Here is an 18,051-nt window from a genome sequence, read left to right as displayed (position 1 = left end):
TGTAGTGCGGTGGCGGCAGACGGCGGTCCCGGCATGCCGCGCGCGGGCGCTGCCCGTGGGCCGGCGGGGCCCGGGCATGGAGGCGGCGGGCGGCGGGCCCAGGTCGGCGGCGCCGGGCGGGTGTCGGGGCCTCGCGGGAGCTGTGGGCTCGTAGGGGCTGCGGCTGCCGCGGGGCTGGGCGGCGGTACAGCGGTGCCGTGGGGCGGGGAGCGCGGGGGCCGGGAGGCGATGGGGGATGCTCCGTGTGCCGCGCGGAGCCGGGGCCAGCGGGGGCTGTCGCCATGGGGGCGCTTGGGATGGGGGCAGCGGGGGAAGCCGCTGGTCTGGAGGGGCCGGGGTGCTGCGGGGCAGGGAGAGCCGCTGCTGGGAGCTGGGTGCTGCGGGGCTGCCGGCGTGGGCAGCCTTTGGGGATGGGGCGGAATACCGGAGGGCGCCGTGGCGCTGTGGGGCCGGCGCTGCCGAGCCACCGGAGGGTGCCACAGGGCTGCCGGACCTGGCAGCGTCAGGCCTCGCCCTTGCTGGGGTGGGGCCAAAGGCAAGGATCCGCTGCCCCCGGCTGTGGTGTTGCCGCTGCTCCTGTCTGTGCTGGTGGCTGCTGTCCCGTTCCGTGGGCTCGGTGCCCCGCTGGGATGTGGGGACGGCCATGGACAGGGCGAGGGCTGGATCGCAGTGCCTGGCTGGGCAGGGGAGAGCTGTGTGGCTCTACCGGAGACTCCTCTCTGTGGTTGTGCTGCTGTCTTCAGGCAGGTGTCTAGGGACACTGGGTCTTGCTCTGGAGCAGGCTGGCTGCCTCTGCTGTGGGTTCCCTGCCCAACAGCTGCTGCTGTTGTAGGTGAGGAAGCTTCTCTGGGGGGCAGGAAGGTGCTGTGTCTTTGGAGGAAAGGGCTGACCTCAACGCCTGCTTCTGCCTGCAGTATTCTGTCTTTTACCACGCTGACAGCACAGGGATGTGTGCCACCCAAAGGCTGCACCACAGGAGGTTGTTGCTCCACTTTGCACCTGCTGACTTTCAAGGAAAAGCTCTTGGCAAACAAAGGGGAAATGTGGAGAAAAGGGTGATGCAGGCGTTTGCATATCCCACCTCTGCCATACCAGGGCAGGAGCCATGCCTGTGACCTGGGATGGGTTGCTGGGTCTGGGGTCCTCATATCCAGTAGATCCCAACCTTGGGGTCAGCCCCACACTCCTCGGGCAGGGTGGGGAGAGCCCTGTCTCATTTGGGTGGCCCAACTGGGTGCTGCAGCTTCTGCCCTCAGCCTCCTGCTGCTCCCCAGGGGCTGTGTTGGTGGGCACAGCAGCGCAGAGGGTGATCCCTGCTGGAGGGACTCTCAGCTCTGGCACCAGCGCCTGGCACCAGACCAAGGCGAGTGCTTGGCCCAGGCTCAGAACGTGCCTTGGCAGGACCCTGGGGCAGCCTCGCTGCTTAATATTGATGGGTATTGCCTGCACGGGGACCTGGGGGCCCCAGCCCTGCAGATCGGTTTCCCCCGTGCTGGGCCAGATCAGGTTCCTCGGCACTCCCAGCAAAGCTCTCAGCAGGACAAGGGGCTCAGCAGGCAGGGGGGCACTGGCCAGGGGCTGTCCCTGGGCCTCTCGTTTGCTGGTGTGTGGCACTGTTCAAGGATCCAGGCAAGGAGAAAAAGGAAGTGTTGGGATTCTTGGAGTGAGGCTGTGAGATTGGGAGGGTGGCCTCTGCAACTTGGTCCAGATGTTGAGGTGAAGGGAAGCAGCATCCTTCACTTTAAGGGGTGGACTAGAGGAGGAGGGGTAATCCTGTACTGGCCCCTCGGAGGGTGGCCTCTGCAACTTGGTCCAGAAGTTGAGGTGAAGGGAAGTAGCTAGGGGAGGAGGGGTAATCCTGTACTGGCCCCTCCACGTTTTCCTTGTGTGGACTCCCCTGTTCATGAACATGTTGGGAAGGGCTGAAATCATCTCTGGAAATGGCCCAGCATCCTGGATGCTCATGCCTTCTCTGGTTTCCTCTGAGTCAGACTCTCCGTGTCACTCCCCCGGCCCCCTCCCCGCTGGGAAAGACGAGATGGGACCAGAGAGCACCTGAGCCCAGATGCTGAGGGGCCTGTGCCCCCTGCTCCGTGCCAAGAGACACCGCGGCGACAGCAGCCCCGCAGCCTCCAGGAGCCTGGGCTCAGCTTCTCATCCTTGTCGCTTCAGGGAGCTGCTCCACCGCCACCAGCGCGCCAGGGAGGGGAAACCCTTCCCGAGGGACAGCCAGGCAGCAGGGTGGCCTGCCCACGCCGAGCTCCTGTCCCCGCAGGCGCGGCGCGGCGGGGATGAGGAGCCGGCAGCGGATGTTTGCCGCGGCGATGCGCCTGCTCCTCAAGTGCCTGCGGCTGGGCCGGCGGCGGCGCTTCAAGCTGCTGCGGCACGTGGAGCAGCTGTGGCACTACGGGCACCTCTGCCTGCGCTCCCTGCTCTACAACTCCTTCACCAACGGCGACGTGGTGCTTGACTCTCTCTTCGAGCCGGTCTACTGGCTGGTGGACCATGTCACCCGGTGGTTTGGTGTGGTGAGTCCCCCTCACGGGGCAGGGGGCACGTGGTGCTGGGGCAATGGGCTCAGGGCTGCCTGCTTCAGGCAGGAGTGAGCTGGGACCTCAGTGTGTGGTTCAGAGTGGTTGCCTCTGGCTCTGTCCTGCCCGTGCCTCTTCCCAGGCAGCAAGGGGCAGGCGCTGCACACTCCAGTGACCCAGGTCCCTCTCCTGTAGGTGTTTGTGGCACTGGTGATTGGGCTGACGAGCTCTATTGTGGCCATCGTGTACATCTGCCTGCTGCCCCTCATCCTGCAGACCTACACACCTGCCTGGATATGCTGGCACCTCGCCTATGGACACTGGAACCTCATCATGATTGTCTTCCACTATTACATGGCTATCACCACTTCACCGGGGCACCCACCACAGGTGAGGCACCAAGTGAGCTACAGCTGGTCCCTGGGAACAGCCTGGTGATGTGGTTGCAGGATGCCTCTAAACTGGGGAAGCTGGGCTGGGCAGTGCAGAGTGGGGAGGCAACAGAGGAGGGCAGGAGTGTGAGATGCAAGGTTTAAGATGCACAAATCTCTTCTGAACTGTGCACAGGCCAAGAACGACCTCACTGGTGTGTCCATCTGCAGGAAATGCATTGCCCCTAAGCCAGCTCGCACCCATCACTGCAGCATCTGCAACAGGTAGGACACGCTCCCTGTGCCTGGAGCAGCTTTGGAGCCCTGTTCCTCACCCCCTGCCCCAGTGTGAGACAGGGACCCTTCTCCTCTGCTCTGCCACCTCCTTGCCCTGTCATTTGCAGCCTGCAGGGCTGGGAGGGTGCCTGTCCCCTCCCAAACACACCACTTGCACTGGCTCTGACACTGGTCTCCTCTCTCCCAGGTGTGTGCTGAAGATGGACCACCACTGCCGTATCCTTCTGCAGTACTAACGGGTGGCACACTCCTGGGGGGATCCAGCACTGCTTCCCCCTTCTCTCCCAGTCCCTTCTCTTGAGGAGACAGCCAGCATAGGAATGGGTGATGGGAGCAGAGCCCAGAACTGCCCTGGGCCCTGGGTTGGGTTTGGACCCATGGTCTGTCACAGTTATGTGCCTTTAACCCCAGAGGCAGCCTGGCTAAACAACTGTGTGGGACACTACAACCACCGCTACTTCTTCTCTTTCTGCTTGTTCATGACCATGGGCTGCATTTACTGCAGCATCAGCGGCTGGGAGATGTTCCGGGATGCCTACGCAGCCATTGAGGTGAGCAGCCTCTCCTGCCGTGCACCAAGACTGCCTGGCTTCCCCAGGCTGAGCTTGCAGAGCAAGGCTGGGCCAGGCCCAGCCCTACAGTGACTTTGCTTCCCCTCTTCCTCCTCCTGCAAGGCCCCCAGCTGCTCTGGTCCTGTGGGGGTGTGAGGGGAAGGGTCCCTGTCCCACTCCTCTGAGACACATAACTGGTGCCCTGTTTTCCATCCCCCTAGAGAATGAAACTGCTTGAGAAGGAGAGACTGCAGGTGGCTGCCAACCAGGTGGGACATCCCTGCCCCCCAGCTGCTCCAGGCAGTGTGGAGCAGAGCTGCTGTGCAGGCTGGGTCCTGCTTGGGGCTCTGTTCTCAAGGAGCACCCCCCATCAGAACCAGCCCCCATGTTCATCTCACATGTCAGAGAGCTGGGGCTGGTCAGGCAGCTCTGCTGTGGACAATGCCTCCAGCAGCTTGGGGTCTGCCTCTGCACCCAGCTTCCAGGGGCTTGGGTTGGTGACAGCTTCTTGGCATGTGCTGCTCAGGCCATGGCCTCCTGGTGAAACTGCAGCACTACATACACATCTCTCCATGACCACCAGCTGCAATGTCCTGACCAGGCCATGGCTGCTCCCTGCCCCTTACCTCCAGCCCACTGTTCCTCACACCTGTGCCAGCTCTGGGTGTCTGTCTGTCTGTCTCGTGGCTGTCCCTCCTGGACTGCCTCCCCCTCGCCCTGGCTGTTGCATTAGTTCCAGCTGCAATCCTTCCTTGCTGTCCAAGCTCTGCAGCAGGGAGGGGTGCAGAGATCCCTGTCTGGCTTCACGCTGTAAAGCAGTTTGGGTAATCCTCCCTATCTGTTCCTTTTGCAGACATACTACCAGACCCCACCACCCACCTTCTCCTTCCGCCAGAGAGCTTTCCACAAGAGCGTGGTCTACCTCTGGGTCCTGTGCAGGTGAGGGGGCCTGGGGCTGGGGAAAACAGTCAAGCTGTGACACTGCTCGCCATCTACCTGCCTGGAGCTGGGCTTGCTCACTCTAGCACAGATGTTGCTGCCCTGCCAGCCTTTGGGCCACCGAGAAGGAGAGGTTTTGTCTCTGTCCCAGGAGATTAGACAAGCTGACCCACTTACGTGGCTGTGGGTGCGGGGAGGCAGCCTCAGCCCCGCCAGCTGCAGTGCCAGGGAAGGAAGGCCTGTGTTCCACCTGCTGTCCCTTGTCATACCTAGCTCGGTTGCACTGGCCCTGGGCGCCCTGACGCTGTGGCACGCTGCCCTCATTACCCGCGGGGAAACGAGCATCGAACGGCACATCAACAGAAAGGAGAGGCAGAGACTGCAGAAGAAAGGCAAGGTGAGCACAGCCCACGGCACGGGGGCTGGCTGGGGCAGAGCCAGACGTGATGTGCCTCTCCCTGTCCTGCAGGTCTTCAGGAACCCCTACAGTTACGGCAGCTGGGATAATTGGAAGGTGTTCCTAGGTGTGGATGTGCCAAGGTAAAATCCTGGGGAAGCCCCTGCCTGAGAAGGTGGTGGCTCAGCAGCTCTTGGGGTTGTAGGGACAACAGGGGCTCTCCTTGGGCTGCTGGGGGAAGAGGACAACAGTGAACATTGATCCTGCACTGCACTGGGCTTTGTAAGGTGTGGAAGACGTGGACATGACTGGCCTTATGCCTCAGGAGCCCTGTCTAGTGACAAGGTGGCCTGCCCAGCACACCTTTGCCAAGAGGATCTGAGCTGAGGAGCTCAGCCATTGCGGCAGCTCAGGATATGGTTCCTCAGAGCTGAGAAGCACCAAGACTTCACCTTTTGGTTATGGCCTCACTTTCCCCACAGGCACTGGCTCACCCGTGTCCTGCTGCCCTCTCCTCACCTGCCGCACGGGACAGGCCTGAGCTGGGACCTGCCTCCCTGCGTGACAGAGCAACGCACACCACTCCTGGCAATCTGAGGCTCCGTGCTCTGGACATTCCTTCTTCCACAGGCAGGGGAGTGCGTGGGGAACCCACTCCACCACTGCAGCTTCCTATGGCCAAAGTGCCTGGCAGAAGGCTGGCACATATCACTGACTGGAGCCAGAGCCATGGGAAACTCTGTGGACAGTGCTGGTGCCTGGACACTTGCCCTCTTGGCTCTTGGTGGCTGCAGGCAGCCCAGGGCGAGGTGGCAGAGCTGCTGCTCCCTGCTCCAGCTGGACGGTGCTGCCCTCATGAGCACAGGTACGGGCCAGCATTGGCCCAGCTCTGCTCTCTGACGGGCTGGGGGCAGAGGATGGCACCCCCAAGTGCCCCCCGGAGAGTCTTTTTAAGACCACCTACTAAATACTGGTTTTTTTAAGGGAGTCTGTTTTTGTTATCTTGTGGGGGATATGGACTTCTAGGGATGGGAGAAGAGGGACAACAATGTTAAAAGAGGAGGAAGGGTCTATAACCAGCAGTATCTTAAGCTGCTGAACACAAGAAGAGCACTGAGGACCCAGCCTGAGCTGCATGGAGACCCTCAGAGCATTATCAAAACAGATATATTTATTCTTCTGGTACATGGGTTGTCACACACCACACGTGTGCACAGACCTGTCCTCTCCACTCACATGTGGCAGGGGCTGTCCATCACTGTCCCTGACTGAGCAGAGGGTGGGCAAGCCACAAGCAGCATAGCTCCTTCCCTGCTGTGGGTGCTGGGAAGGGCCTGCAGTGAGGGCTGCTGTCTGCTGGCCTGCACGCTCCAGCCCTAGCACTCGGGGCAGTCCTGGGCTCTGAGGATCCAGAGGGTCCGTGGCATTTGGTTGGATGACTTGGAGGCTTAGCAAGGCGCTGGTCAGACTGTTGGTCAGCAGAGAAAAGGGACACAGGGTGCTCACCTGCCTGGGCTCCCGAGCAGGAACCTGCAGGGACAGAGATGGTGCCATCAGCCATGTCCCCGACACACCGGCACCCCCTCAGCAGCTACTTCCACACACTCACCATTCTCCACGTGCTGCCACTGCTTCCTTCCGCACCAGCCTCTTTTTGTCATCCAAAGGCTTGGCCAGTGCCCGGATAACTCGGCCCTTGTATGGGAGCAGCTGTAGGACAGAAGGGGCTCTTTGTGAGAGAAAGGGATGCTGGCTGACCCCCAAGAGGCTGGGGAGCCCCTTGCACCTCTACATGCAGGAGCAGGCAGCAGGGTGCTGCAGAAGCACTTACCACTGTTGTGGGCAGACTGGTAAGGGCATGGGCACAGCGCAGGGCGGCGATGCGGACAGCCTGGAACAGACAGGGATCAGGGGAGCACAGGGGGCACGAGAGAGGGGCAGAGCAGGGAGGAAGAGGGGGGTGCACGCACCATGGTGGGGCTGGAGGTGAGGTTGAGGAACTTGGTGACCAGTGTGTCGACATGCAGGCTCATGATCTGGGGAGCTTCGAGCAGCAGTGGGTGGAGGCAGCTCAGTGTGGAGAGCTGTACTACACGATCGGAGCAGGACAAGGCCTCAAGCAGGAGGGAAAGCAGCTGCAGAGAGAGGAGAACACAGGAGTCATGAGTAACCCTAAATCATACACTCTACAATGTCACAGCTCACCCTGCTTGCCAGCCAGGCTGGCTCTTACCGTGGGTAGCTCTGTCACCAGCACAGGTTTGGGGAGGTGGTTGAGCACATGCGACAGGCCCTTCAGGTAATTGGCCTTCACATCTGTGGAGAGCAGAGATGGTTACAAGCAGCCTGCAGAAGGAGGAGATGCTGGGTCAGGTCCCCTGGTTAAAGGGTCAGGAGTGGTGAGGCTGGGCTGGGGGTGGCCACTCACCGGGGCCAGCCCCGTGGAAGCCTCGCACCAGCTTGGGGACGTTGTCAGTGAAGAAGCGCTGGCGGAACATGATGCGCACGTCAGCGTGGCAGCCCTTGTGCAGCACGTCCGGGGACTCGGCCATGAGCAAGGAGAAGCCATCAGCTGTGGCTGGGCCCAGCTCCGTGTCACCCAGCAGGTCCAGCAGCTGCGAGGGAGAGAGCCCTGAGATGGGAGTGCCCTGCTCCTGGGCGTCCCCAGCCAGCCATGGGGGAGCAAGGCAGGTTTCTTAGACACCACCCAGCCTCACTACCACCTACCTTGTCTGTCAGGCAAGAGCTCAGGGGGTGGTAGCGCAGCACCAGGGCTTTGGTCACCTGTGCAGGCAGAACAGTCAGTGCCAGGCTGGGTCCCCCAGCCCCCCTCGTCCAGGGCAGGCCTTACCCAAAGCAGCAAGGTGAGTGCCTGCGTTCGGCGGGGCCCCTCTGCAAGGCTGGGCTCCATCTTGTTCACTGCAAGCTGCAGGATTTCATCCAGATGCTGCCCTGGGAATGGAAGGGATAAGCTGAGCCATTCCTCCTGTCAGCAGTGGGCAGGGACACCTGGCATCTGCCCCAGCCCCCTTACCTGCTGGGTGCTTGTTCACCAGCCCTGCAAAGCACTTGGCAGCTGTGGTGGCCGTGAAGGGACAGTTGCAGGAACAGCTCAATGCCAGCAGCTCCCGGAGCAGCCATTCCTGCTGAGGAATTGCCACCTGGAAGAGACACAGAACGTGTTATGGCCCAGGGCTGCAGCTGCTCCCTCTGTCTGTCCATGGAGCTTGGTGTGGACAGAGGCTGGAGGGTGCTTGGGCAGGTCTCCTCTCCACCCTGCTCCCCATCAACGTACATCACGGGGCAAGGAGCAGACGAAGGCCATGAGGAGGGCAACCAGGCGTCTCTGTGCCTCCAAGCATTCCCCATCCTGCAAGGGAAGAACAGTGTCCATGTCATCACAGTCCTTGCTGCCAGCCTGTTACAAACATCCTCATTCCTGGCCCAGCCCCAATCACCAAACATACCCCAAAAGGCTGGAAGGAGCAGGGAAAACTGTTTTGGGGTAGGAAGGAGACATCTCCATCCAGAAAGAGGGGCACCACATGAGAGACACTCTGGGCAGCCAGCCTAGGAAAAGACAATGTAGTGTGCTGCTCTGGAAGGGTCACCAGAGACCTCCCAGGAGGCACAGGGTCTCCCTGTACAGACAGTAGCAGCGGGCATGCAGCCTGCTCCCTCCCCACGTGGAGCACCCAGCTGCCTGCCCCAGCTTCACTCACTCAGGGCTCAGGTGAGTGGTGGCAGCACTGATGACTGGGATCATGGCAGCCAGCACCTCTTCCTCCAGCAGTGCCTTGCCTGGCAGTGTATGGGTGCTCTCTGCAGGTAGTGGGAGGAATGAAACTTGCTGGAGCCTGCTGTTCAGGAGGAGGCAGGCACAGCCCCCTGAACGTACACCAGAGTGGGGCAGGGCTCTGGGACAAGGGCAGGCAGTAGTGCACCCCACTCTTGAGGGCCATGGTTGCCAAAAGGCAACAGCGGCACTGACTGCAGGATCAAGGATCCCTGTGAGCCCAGGCGTTGCCTGTTCTCCCCTCTCCCACTCCAGCCCTGCACTTACCTGGCATGGCTGCCTGCACAGCCATGGCCAGCAGGCATGGCACCACTGTCTGGTGGAAGTACCAGCAGCCCTCAGCATCCTGTTGGCACTGCAGGGCCACGCGGTGCAGGCTCTGGCACACCGAGATCATGTCTTGGGTGTTCTTGGCCTCAGTCCCTGCAGGGCACAGTCACCACCAAGTCAAACAGCCTCTACACCCAGCCCCCTGATCTGCACCAGGATCCTGGGACAATGCAGCTCTTCTGACTCCCACTCCACCAGTGGGATTCACAGCCCAGGTGTGGATTCCTTGTACCACTCCCATTCCAGCTCTCTCCCAGCCATCACCAGCAACAGAGGAAGCTCCTGCCCAGACACGCTCTGTGGAGCTACCTGCAGGAGCTCCATTACCTTTCTGCACCTTCTGGAGATGCCGTAGCAGGATGGGGACAGTCTCCTTCATGATGCTGGTGTGGGTGGACACAGCTGCCAGGGCCTGCAGGCAGCGCTGCTGCAAGGAGTGGCGCTTGTGGTAGCTCTCCTCCCGCTCTGAAGAGGAAACACACCTCAGAGGGGACCTGGGGACACCCCAGCCAAGGACAGCCAGGGCTCAGACCCTGCCAGGGTGGATGGGGTGAAGCAGTACAGCAGACCCAGCCCCTGCCAGGCTCAAGGCACTCTGCCTGCTCTGCAGCTGGGCAGCTCCTTCCCACAAGGGTGGTCCTGGCCCCACACAGGCTGGCTAGCAGACCAAGCACAGCCTGCCCTGTGCTGGGAATCCCCCAAGGACAGCCACCAACCTACACAACACAGCCCCACTGCCTGGCAGGAGCCCAATGGGGATGGGAAAGGCTTTACCCCAAAACCACTCCTTTCCCAGCCCTACCTGACTGCAGCTCCTTTTCAAGCCTGGGTACCATGTGTCCAGAGAAAACCTTTGGGTAGGTGGGGGCCAAGGACCCAGCCGCCTCCATCGCTGCTTCACTGCCAGGGGGAAAGACAATGGAAGGTGATGCAAGGACTGCAAATCTAGGGCTGCTCCTACACCAGCTGCACAGACCTGGCCAGAAGGTGTCTCCACAACCCCACTTCTCAGCAACTTCCCTTTTCCCTCCTCAGGCAGGCAGAGCAAAACCCCTGCTTTGACAGGCTAAGACTTTCTTATTTCCAGCCCATGAATTGTCTGGTTTATTCCGTGTAGTCTTGTTCAGACAGTTCCTGTGCCTTCCCTCAGACTACAGCCCTTCTCTGCAGCAAAGCCAGGCTTTGTTCCTCTTCCCAGAGTGTGGGCGACTCCATGATGCACCTCACCTGCTCTGGGAATCCTCCTCATGCAGAGCAAGACGGATGAGGTGATCCACAACCAGCTCCAGATCAGAGGAAGACAGGAAGCCTGTAACAAGAGCCATAGAGGAATCCTACCCTTGGCCAAAGGCAAAGATGCTGGTGTGCTGGACAGAATCCTTCCTCCTCATCCAGGCCAGCAGCAATGCAGCAGTACACCAAATGCCAGAGATAAAAGATGCCCAGCACAAACAGGCAAGAGAGAGATCAAATGTGCCTGGAGCTCATGGCTTGGGTAGAACATGCTGCTGCTACTCCTGTGCACTCACGGGCAGCAGGCACAGATGTCCCAGCAGCCACTGTGTCTCTCAGAACGCAGTGACACCTCCCTCTGTCTCAAGGGAAAAAAGGCACCAACCTTGCAGGGAGCCCAGGACAGTCAGTGCCTTGATCCCAACCAGCTGCAGCTGCACACTGGGATCCAGCAGCGCCGAGAACACCACAGAGCAAACTGGGCCTTGGAGTGACAGCAGAGTGCTCTCATCTGGAGAGAGGGGCATGGAATCACTGCCAGTGTCTGGCTGTACCACACAGCCACCATCACAGCACTTGACAGACCCTTTCGGGGTTCTGCATTTGATATCCAATCATGCAGGGTCCCTGGCACGTGGCAGGGGCTCACACATGCAGCCACACTGGGAGTTTTCCTTGTATATCAACATACAGGAAAGTGAGGTCAGAGCCAGCAGCCCTTGGGATGCAGATGCCTCCAGAGGGACCAGTCACCCTCACCTTCTTCCACATGTCCCCACTTCTGCTGCAACTCCAGGAAGCCTAGCAGCATTTCCAGGATTGTCCTCCTCTGGCTGCTCTGCAGGGACACAGAGGTTTAACCCAGATCACCGTCACTGCTGGGACAGAGCTGCACCTCAGCCCAGCACAGGGTGCCCGTGGGGTCTCTACCCACACTCCCACAGGAAGGACATCCTCTCAGACCCCCCTGCTGCCCCCAGGCCCTGTGGAGCCAGCGGGTGCCCCTCACCTGCGTGTGCTTGGTGTACTGCTCCAGCAGCAGGGGCAGGACGCTGTGGGTGATGCGGTGGTAGGTGCGGAGGGAGGCACCCGCTGCTGCCTGCAAGAGTTTGGCACTGGGCCACACCAGCTTCATGTCGGGCTCACACAGATGGTGCCTGCAATCTGAGATAGGCTGGGTGTCAGCTGCAGCGGCGCAGAGCTCCTCTGCCGCGCGTGCAGGACACAGCTGATAGCGGGGCTGCAACGTGCTGCCAGGGCGCAGCTCTGAGCTGCAGCACAGCCCCCCCAGCTGAGCAGCTTCCCACAGCTCCAAGCACACAGAGTGTAGTTCCAGCAGAGATGGAAGCAGCTCAGTTCCCTTGTCCTCCCTTTCTGCAGCCAATTACCTTGGAGAAGCCAAAATTTGCTGTGAGGACTAGAAAGAAAAGAGGCTTGAAAGAGAAGAGGAAGGCAGATCTCTGCCTAGGAGGATGCTTTCAGGCCCGGCTGCATGGGGCAGGTCTCTGATAGCTACCTTGCAGGATGCTGCTGAGGAAGGAATCCAGCAGATCCTCAGAATCAGAGCTGAGCACGGAGCGGGAGAGGCAGGCAGAGAGAGCACGCAGTGCAGCCAGGCATTCTGTCTCTATCTTCTCACTCGCTGTCTGGAACACCTGGAGGAAAGGCCGTAGGATGAGCTGAACTCCATTGCCGACAACAAGCACAGGCTTCAGGCTCCCAATGCAGGCTGAAGAGCTCAGGCTCCTGCCTCATTTCCCACGTGATTTGGACATGCAGCATGCCTCATCAAGCCACATGGACATACAGATATGGCTGGCCTGTCCCCACCACTTTTCAGCTGGGGCAGTCCAAGGTCACAGGTGTGGACTGCTGGGAGATACAGAGCCTCCCAGTCTGGTTGAGAACTCCTGCTCAGCAGAAGCCCAGCCAAGGGGGAGCCCTGCAGTACTCACCTCTCTGCGCAGGGATGACCAGAGGCTGGGAAGGAATTCCTGCAGCTCCTTCTGCCCATAGATGGCACAGCAGGCAGTCTGCAAGAGGGAGCCAGGAGAAAGCATCACAGAAAAGCCAGTACCAGGAGGACACGGTGCCGGGACACTGCCCATCCTCGCAGGCTCATGCTGAGCTGCACAAATCACTCAAGAAAAACAGGAAAGAGTGATGCAGGCCGAATCACGACTCTGGAAATTGTGGTTCTGCAAGGGAGAGTCTCTGGCTGGCAGGAAGAAGGGCTCAGAAGTGGCTGGCAGCTGCTGCTGCCACAGATCAGTTGTAGGCTGAAGGGAGTAGGGGATCTCTCCTTACCAGAGTCTGCAGCGAGTCAAGCTTGGCACTTTGCAGTTCTGAGTCCAACTTCTCAATCAGCAGAGGGAGAAGGAACTGCAGAGAGAAACACTTTAATTCAGCCCATCCCTTGTACCACCTTGTCCACGGCCCTGCAAGGCTGCCAGGAGAGCAGAGGTGAAGAAGTGCCTGCAATAGACAGCCTCTTCCTAGGGTGTCAGTCAGCACCCTCCCCATGACCAGCTCCAGCAGGAGACAGGGCTGCCCAAGTGCAAGCTCCTGGTCCCAGTTTTTCCCGTCCCACAGAGTCACAGCAGGAGCTGCAGCACTATGAAAGGCAGCCTGTGCTAAGGGAACAGTAAATCCTCAAGGAGCTTCATACCTCAGCAAACTGGGTTGTGGAGGCCAGTACGGCCCGGAGACTCAGGATCAGGTCTTCCCTCTGGATGCCATGAGGATCATTGGGGGGCTGAGAAGGAAGCAGAGAGCAGGTCACTCACCATTGAGGAAACATCCCAACCCAGCCATCAGCCGAGGCTGCATCACTTCATCTCCAGCAAGGCAGCAGCAGCACTAGTCACTGCAGCTAGCTTGGCACCAGCCTGTCAGCCTGGGTGCCACAGCTTACAGCTGAACACTGCTCAGCCAAGACCCTTGGCCACCCTCTCATCCCATTCCCTGGCAAGGGCATAACCCCCTAAGAAAACACCAGAAACAAACAAAGAATAGGCTGTGGCACACAGCAGACTCACTCACTGGAGTAAAATCAACAGGGAAGTAGCAGGATGTAACTTCAAACAGCTCCTCCACAAAGGGACCTGCAGACAGAAAAGAGGGGGTGAGCAAAGATATTGGGCAAAAAAGGCACAGCAGCTCTGTTCAGCACCCACAGTAGGCCAGCTCTGCAGCTTTTAAAGCATGTTAGGAACCACCCCAACCTGGTCAGACCCAAGAGCCATCTCTCCAACAGCTCAAAGAAAAAGGATATGTTTTCCAGTCAGCTCTGCATGGCAGGTTTAGGCTCACCCAGGGCATAGTCCTTGGCAATGAGATCATGCACAATCTGGAAGGCCACCAGCAGATTGCGGGGATCCTTCTCCCCATCCATGACCTGGATGAAGCCGAAGGTGAAGTTGGCACCCAGGCCCTTCAGCTCTGCAGAAAGAAGGAGTGTGAGCAGGTGCAGGACATCAGACCTTACAACACGGCATTAAATCAGCCAAGTTGCCCCAGCCCCACAGTCCTTTCCCAGGTCTCCCAGGCAGAGCCACAGAGCCTTTGGAGAAGGTGAGAGCAAGTAATTTTCCCAGCCTCAACAATCCCAGAGTGTCTCTGGCATCTGCCCCCTCACCTTCCTCCCTGGTGCTCATGAAGTTGGTGATGATGCTGTAGACTGTGTGGCGGTCCAGCTGCAGCAAGGACTGAAGGGAGGAGCAGACCAATCAAAACCATCCTCTACACATGGCAGCACAGCTACCCACTACCCCATGGGCAACACACGCCCTTGAGAGAGCAGGACCCCCAGCAGCTCAGCTGCTGCTCCCTAGCACAGAGATCCCATTTATCACATGCCTGTGCAATGGCACATGGACATGACTCTGTCCCATCACTGCATGAATGCACTATCAGTCACACCAGGGCCACGCATGCTGCCCAAGGCATTGCCCTCAAAAACAATCTTACATGTGAGGAGAATTGGACTGGGGGCACTTAAACACAGAGAATGGAACAAAAGGAAATAATTCCCCTAGGGCTGAGCAAAGAGAGGACAAGGACCAAACAGGATTCTTGGCTGCTGTCTGTCTCTCTTGCAGTGAGCCAAGCTGTCTCTGAGCTCTGCAGAAGCACTGTACTGTGCTGAAAGTAGCCTGTCCTCAGGGCAGGTAGGCCATCCCCAGACACACAGGGAGCAGAGATCAAGGACAGGAGGATAGGAAATCACATTGCTCACCTGCACATGTACCTCCTGGAAGATGGCTTTGAGCACAGACACTGCTAGCCCTGGGGACAGGACCTCGCACATACTCTGGGGACAGAAAGAGAAAAGCAAGAATAGAATACCATGATGGCAGCCACAAAACGGAGCTCCTGCCTCCATGCAGCAGCTGCCTAAAGGATCCTCTTCCACAACAGGGAGAGCTCACCACCCCATCCCCAGACAGAACAGGATAAGATGCCCATCATCTGTGCTGCTCCCCAGGAGGGTCAGGGAATCCTGGCCCCACTACCCAAGACAGGGCAGGAAATCAAGGCAGTCTCCTGTCCCCAGCTCCTCCACAAGGGGCACAGCAGAAGAGAGGAGACAGGGCAATGCTGCCAGATGGGCTGGCAGCCCAGCCAGGCCCTGCTCGACACAGTGCTCCAACCCATACCCCGGTGTTGCACCTCCCTGACACTGCTGGGGAATGCATCCCAGCACGTGGGCTGGGGGTGTGAGCTCACCAGTGCCCGGAGTCCCTGGAGCACCGAGGGAATCACCAGGTGATTGTCTTGCAGCCGGCTCTCATAGAACAGGACCAGATGCAGCACTGTCAGAAACAGACACCCATGTGTGTTAGCCCAAGGAAACCCAGCTGCTGGGTGCTGGCCCCAGCTCAACCACAAGCTGATGGATTAAGAGTGGTGCACCACCTTGCACTGGCGAATGGGACAAACTGCTGCTTTTGGGTGCACCCACCTGGCTCCAACACCTTTGCCCTCCTCTTGTAAGCAGCCCACGCCTAATTGCAGCAGGGCAGCAGCCACCTCTGGCTGCTGCAGAAGTGCTGGAGCTACCCAAGAGGCATTTGCCCTGGCCTGTCCAGACATGTGGATGCAGACACCAGCAGTAGAGTGGCAGTCTGCTCAGCAGAGGCTGGAGGATGTCATGGGGTGGGGTACAGAGCTGGGGCAGGAGTTCTGCCTTCCTCCAACTTGGCTCCACAACACGTTCCTGGCCCCTGAGTCATGGCCACGGGCGCCTGCACACCCCAGCCCTGGGGAGTGGCAGCAGGAAGCAGACTGGAAGAGCCGGCTAGCAGCATCCTGTGCCCACAGCTGCTGCAGAAACTCAGCCCCCAGGAGGCAGCTTGACGCAGCGCTTGAGAAATTACCTGCGTGAGCAGGGACACGAGGCTCTAACACAGCTCACTCCCCTTGCTCAATTGCCCTGAGTCTCTTTTCTCCTTCAGTTCTCCCACTGAACCTACCCACTTCTGGCTGCCCCTCCAGAGCACTCCAGGTCCCATCAGTCATCACACCTGTCTCCAGCTACTGCAGTAGATAAGGTTCTATGCACAGCTGCTCTCAGCCCTGCCTGGCTCAAGCCAAAGACAGCCAAATTCCAAGGACTGAGCATCTTTTACTTTTATCCTCCCCTCCCTCCACCTTACTTACTAGCTGGGCACCCTGTCTAGCCAGCCTGCTGGCATAAGTTCAGCTTCCCATCTGCAAGGCCCCAAGCCAAAGCCAAAGCCACAGTTGTTAGCACTTACTGGCTTTCCCTGTTGCCAGACAGCTGCTATGGGGCATTTAACAGAGGCAGACCTTCTCCCTGCCTCCATGAACAGGGCATCTTCCCCTCCCCACCGCAGTCCCCCAGTCCATTCTCATCCTTACACTGATCTCCCCTCCTCCCCAGGCCTCAGGGTTCTTCCTGAGTTATCTGGTGAGGCTGCACGGCTGCAGTGTGACTTGGTGTGTGAAGGACAGTCTTCCTGCTCTGAGTCACCACCCAGGGATTCTGACATACAGATGTATCCCCAGTGTGTCCCACGTGGCACTGAGCACACCTTGGTGTGCAGCACCCACACACTGTCAGGGGCCCCAGCTGTTCAGCAATTTGGTGTATTCACACAGTGACCCGAATTGTCTGGTGAGTTTGGCTAAAAGGCTGCAGTGCAAAGCTTCATGGACTTTGGACTTTGTCTCTTAGAGACATGTACAAGGTTGTCACAGTGTTAAATCAATCCCTTTGCCAATTGCAGGACAGACATTTTAATGGCACATGCTTTGTCCCTAGCCAGACACTCAAGGGTCAGAAAAGCCCTTACCTTCCTTCTCCTGGAGTAGGGAGTAACACTGGAGCAGGACTTGTGACAACAGCTGGATGCCTCGCCCTCGCATCCGAGGATCTGTGTTCTCCAGGGAAAACCTAGGCCAAGAGGGGAGAAAGCCCAAGAAACCAGTTGTGAGCAGGCACATCCAAGTAGGAAGCACATCCTGAGCAGGCACATTACAAAACCAAAAAGGTGCCCCTCTCTGGGCCCAACCATGCCTGACTTGCTGGCAGAGTGGAAACAGACTCCTCTCCCCCTGTCTGTGCTGCATGTGTGCACTCAGCCCCAGAACCATGCAGAAAGAAATCCAAGCTCTCAAGTCAGATCAAAGAAATTGCTCTTGCACCATGCTCCCAAGATCACAAGGATCAAAAAGGATAAAGCCTCTTGCAGTGAGGCAAACCCAGCCCCCAGCTTGGGAGAAATGAGCCTAGGCCATGGACACTTGGCAGAAGCTGAGTGCCAGCCAACCTGTGACATGGTGCTGTGCAGCTGTGTGCTCAGGCAGCTCTTGCTGGGGTAGCCCCAGCTGAAAAGTGCCCTGCAGCATGCTGCCTGCCACAACACCTCTCCTCTGTCCTGGGAGAGCATCAAGAGCTGCTCTGGCCTTGCTCCTTCCCAAAGAGCTCCCACATCCAGGGAGGGCAAAGCACTGCTCAAGCCCCACACTGCGAGCAGACAACATCCTGCCCACTGCAATGTGTCATCCTGGATGAGCACACTTGTCCTTCTCAATATCCTCCTTCTGGGAATGTCCCTTGCAAGGCCCTTACCCAATGTAAAACTTGCATAAGGCTTTTCTTACCCCAGGGCTTCCACAAGCTGCAGCACTGTCCACCTTCCATCTTTCACCCCTGGAGAAAGGAGGTAAAGAGTGAACCAGAGATCATGCAGGCATGTTGCTGAGATGGCTGCTGGGACATATCCCAGCACTGCACTGCTCACTGCTGACTCCTCACCTAGCACCCAAGGAGCCATGTGCACTCAACTGGTGGGGCTGCTCCAGCCCTGCCTGCAAACACCTCTGAGACTGAGAGCTGAGAGGAGACAGCCAGCAGAGAACTTGCCTGCACTTTGCCTCAGCCTCTCCCTGCAGCATGGCTGTATGTGTGGTTCCTAAGAGAAGTCTTGCTGTGTTCCACTTCTCTGAGATACTAAAACCCCTTCTCTAATGTGAGGAGACAGAGGGCAGCTCTCCAGGTGCTTCCAGAGGAGAACTGGCCGAACAAGCAGCACAGACACTAGGGATCACTCAGCTTCCCACCTTGGCTCCATCCACACTG

At 58.8% G+C, this 18,051-nt stretch overlaps 2 protein-coding genes across 13 annotated transcripts; one reads left to right on the top strand and one right to left on the bottom strand.

Moving 5' to 3' along the window:
* The first annotated feature begins 25 nt into the window (after positions 1-25).
* ZDHHC16 (zinc finger DHHC-type palmitoyltransferase 16) lies at positions 26-6,069 on the top strand. Of its 10 annotated transcripts, none has more exons than XM_039709294.1 (11): positions 117-743; positions 2,173-2,528; positions 2,727-2,921; positions 3,099-3,187; positions 3,387-3,415; positions 3,617-3,750; positions 3,972-4,019; positions 4,604-4,689; positions 4,963-5,081; positions 5,159-5,229; positions 5,569-5,707. In XM_039709294.1, the coding sequence occupies exons 1-10, from the start codon at positions 236-238 to the stop codon at positions 5,194-5,196; spliced, it is 1,602 nt and encodes a 533-aa protein (XP_039565228.1). In that variant the 5' UTR covers positions 117-235; the 3' UTR covers positions 5,197-5,229; positions 5,569-5,707. The 10 variants fall into 10 exon arrangements, with proteins under 10 accessions (XP_039565229.1, XP_039565231.1, XP_039565233.1 ...); XM_039709292.1 differs by having other exon boundaries at positions 119-743; positions 4,963-5,086; positions 5,569-6,069; XM_039709295.1 differs by lacking the exon at positions 117-743 and adding an exon at positions 26-102 and having other exon boundaries at positions 2,276-2,528; positions 4,963-5,229; positions 5,569-6,069.
* Positions 6,070-6,237: 168 nt separating this feature from the next.
* Positions 6,238-17,761, bottom strand: MMS19 (MMS19 homolog, cytosolic iron-sulfur assembly component). 3 transcript variants are annotated; one of them, XM_039709287.1, is made up of 30 exons: positions 17,574-17,622; positions 16,763-16,863; positions 15,174-15,259; positions 14,683-14,757; positions 14,083-14,152; positions 13,758-13,886; positions 13,488-13,549; positions 13,114-13,200; positions 12,753-12,827; positions 12,401-12,478; positions 11,962-12,100; positions 11,455-11,609; positions 11,205-11,283; positions 10,831-10,956; positions 10,440-10,521; positions 10,015-10,112; positions 9,540-9,677; positions 9,150-9,305; positions 8,809-8,908; positions 8,554-8,656; positions 8,382-8,456; positions 8,121-8,247; positions 7,938-8,038; positions 7,814-7,870; positions 7,515-7,701; positions 7,320-7,402; positions 7,057-7,221; positions 6,918-6,977; positions 6,696-6,796; positions 6,238-6,616 (listed from the first exon to the last, which is right to left on the bottom strand). In XM_039709287.1, the coding sequence occupies exons 2-30, from the start codon at positions 16,833-16,835 to the stop codon at positions 6,589-6,591; spliced, it is 2,895 nt and encodes a 964-aa protein (XP_039565221.1). In that variant the 5' UTR covers positions 16,836-16,863; positions 17,574-17,622; the 3' UTR covers positions 6,238-6,588. The 3 variants fall into 3 exon arrangements, with proteins under 3 accessions (XP_039565221.1, XP_039565222.1, XP_039565223.1); XM_039709288.1 differs by lacking the exons at positions 14,083-14,152; positions 14,683-14,757; positions 15,174-15,259 and adding an exon at positions 17,728-17,761; XM_039709289.1 differs by lacking the exons at positions 14,083-14,152; positions 16,763-16,863; positions 17,574-17,622 and having other exon boundaries at positions 15,174-15,214.
* Between the last annotated feature and the right edge of the window lie 290 nt (positions 17,762-18,051).

The sequence above is a fragment of the Passer montanus genome, unplaced genomic scaffold (genome assembly GCF_014805655.1).
Source record: "Passer montanus isolate IOZ18808 unplaced genomic scaffold, ASM1480565v1 scaffold21, whole genome shotgun sequence".
NCBI lineage: Eukaryota > Metazoa > Chordata > Aves > Passeriformes > Passeridae > Passer > Passer montanus.
Note: the sequence above shows the minus strand (reverse complement) of the source record. Positions and strands in the feature narration are given on the sequence as shown.

Bases quoted from the DNA above. Each gene is read 5' to 3' on its own strand.
- ZDHHC16 (XM_039709291.1), top strand. From the start codon at position 236: ATGCTCCGTGTGCCGCGCGGAGCCGGGGCCAGCGGGGGCTGTCGCCAT. The intron at 2,922-3,098 runs GTGAGGCACCAA...AACTGTGCACAG, and splicing joins CACCGGGGCACCCACCACAG to GCCAAGAACGACCTCACTGG. The intron at 4,690-4,962 runs GTGAGGGGGCCT...TGTCATACCTAG, and splicing joins TACCTCTGGGTCCTGTGCAG to CTCGGTTGCACTGGCCCTGG.
- MMS19 (XM_039709287.1), bottom strand. From the start codon at position 16,835: ATGCGAGGGCGAGGCATCCAGCTGTTGTCACAAGTCCTGCTCCAGTGT. The intron at 10,522-10,830 runs GTTGGTGCCTTT...CTCTTGTTACAG, and splicing joins TGTCCTGGGCTCCCTGCAAG to GCTTCCTGTCTTCCTCTGAT. The intron at 9,678-10,014 runs GTAGGGCTGGGA...TTTCCTCTTCAG, and splicing joins TGAAAAGGAGCTGCAGTCAG to AGCGGGAGGAGAGCTACCAC.